At 38.6% G+C, this 1463-nt stretch overlaps 1 protein-coding gene across 1 annotated transcript; it reads right to left on the reverse strand.

Moving 5' to 3' along the window:
• Nucleotides 1-6: 6 nt before the first annotated feature.
• Nucleotides 7-1402, reverse strand: LOC111383878 (regulator of nonsense transcripts 1 homolog; the record flags this gene model as incomplete). The annotated part of the gene is made up of 5 exons (XM_023008060.1): nucleotides 7-128; nucleotides 326-481; nucleotides 876-1004; nucleotides 1067-1138; nucleotides 1231-1402. Coding segments are annotated over 5 exons (592 nt in total), but the record flags the coding sequence as incomplete, so codon positions are not given.
• Nucleotides 1403-1463: the final 61 nt, after the last annotated feature.

A 1463-nucleotide genomic window follows, 5' to 3' on the forward strand; every position in this document is an offset into this window, starting at 1 on the left:
AGGAGGATGGACAAGTCTGCTTCAATGACCAAAATCCAAGGAAATTTTGTATTTGAAGTTCAAATTCAGTATCTCATCGTGTTTCCAAGGCAGAGAGAAGAAGAAGACATAATTAGTAAAAGGGCTCTCTGCAAGGTGAAGGGAGTAAAAGAATTTTTACATTAAGAAATAATATCTAATCTTTGCATTAACTATAACATGAAAGAAATTATTCCACCACTAACAACTGCATGCACTATCAAAGCCCAAAGTTTCCAATCCCACCTATGCATCATTTGGGCAAAAGTAAATATACCCAATACAAATACATATAGCATGAATATACCTGGACGTAGAAGAACATTGGACGGTTCGGCATTGGCCAAGGAAAGTCGATGCCAGGTGATTGTCTTTCATTAATGGTCACTCCATTTTGAAGGGTGCCTTCATAAAAGCTGTTAGATGGAAACTCTGAAAGAGCAGGATGCATCCGATATTGAACCTAACATGAAAAATAAACAAAATGGATAAAGTTCCAACTCTCAATAACATGAGGTAATATGTTAACATAACAAAAGGAATAGGCTAACCACCATAAATGCTAGACAGGCAAACACAAGGATGAGGATAAATATGGTCATTTTTTCATTTTGGCCCGGTGGGGAGTTAGTTATGTGGTAGCAGATTTCTTAAGTTTGGGGCAAATTTACTCTAGATAATGTTTTATATAGCAGAGAGTTAGATATATGCTTCCCTCAAAAGCACACGAAAGCACGTAGCAGATTTCTTAAGTTAGGGGCGAACTGACTCTAGATAATCAACATTTAATAGAGCAAAGAGTTAGATATATGCTTCCCTCAAAAGCACACTCAAGCAAATATCAAGATTACAGATACCTGTAATCTAATTGGTTTCACACCAAGTAACACAAGCCTTTCGAACAGCGACTGAGCTAGACCGGCCCTTGCTGCTTTCTTGCACATGATGACAGGACCAAGCTGGCAGTGATCACCAACAAGAACAGCCTAACAAAGAACAAGTTACTAGAATCGAAAATATGCAATTAGGAATCAACTTCAACAATTACCTGTTTTGCCCCAAGAACCAAAGGAGTAAGACACTCGGGCCCTGTTGCCTGTGTAGACTCATCAATAAGCACCTATAAACAAATTGAAAAGCACAAGATAAGGATCAATAATGTATACATTCACTGGAATAACCTTCTCCCCCAGTCTATTTTTGCGCATTCACCTGGCGGAACCTAAAATTTGCCAAACGAGGATCTCCAGCACCAACACACGTGCAACAAATGACATCCGCACTCTGTGATATCTCCCTCTCTGTTGCTCGCTTAAGAGCTTTGTACTTTTTCTCATCACTGCTGGATAGCTCTCCTGTAAAAATTACAGGGTCAAGAAAAATGCTTCATGCATAAAGATTCAATATACTCATTCGTCATCTGATTAAGACTGTATTTGTGAATT

Source organism: Olea europaea, unplaced genomic scaffold (genome assembly GCF_002742605.1).
Source record: "Olea europaea var. sylvestris unplaced genomic scaffold, O_europaea_v1 scaffold27845, whole genome shotgun sequence".
NCBI classification, from domain to species: domain Eukaryota; kingdom Viridiplantae; phylum Streptophyta; class Magnoliopsida; order Lamiales; family Oleaceae; genus Olea; species Olea europaea.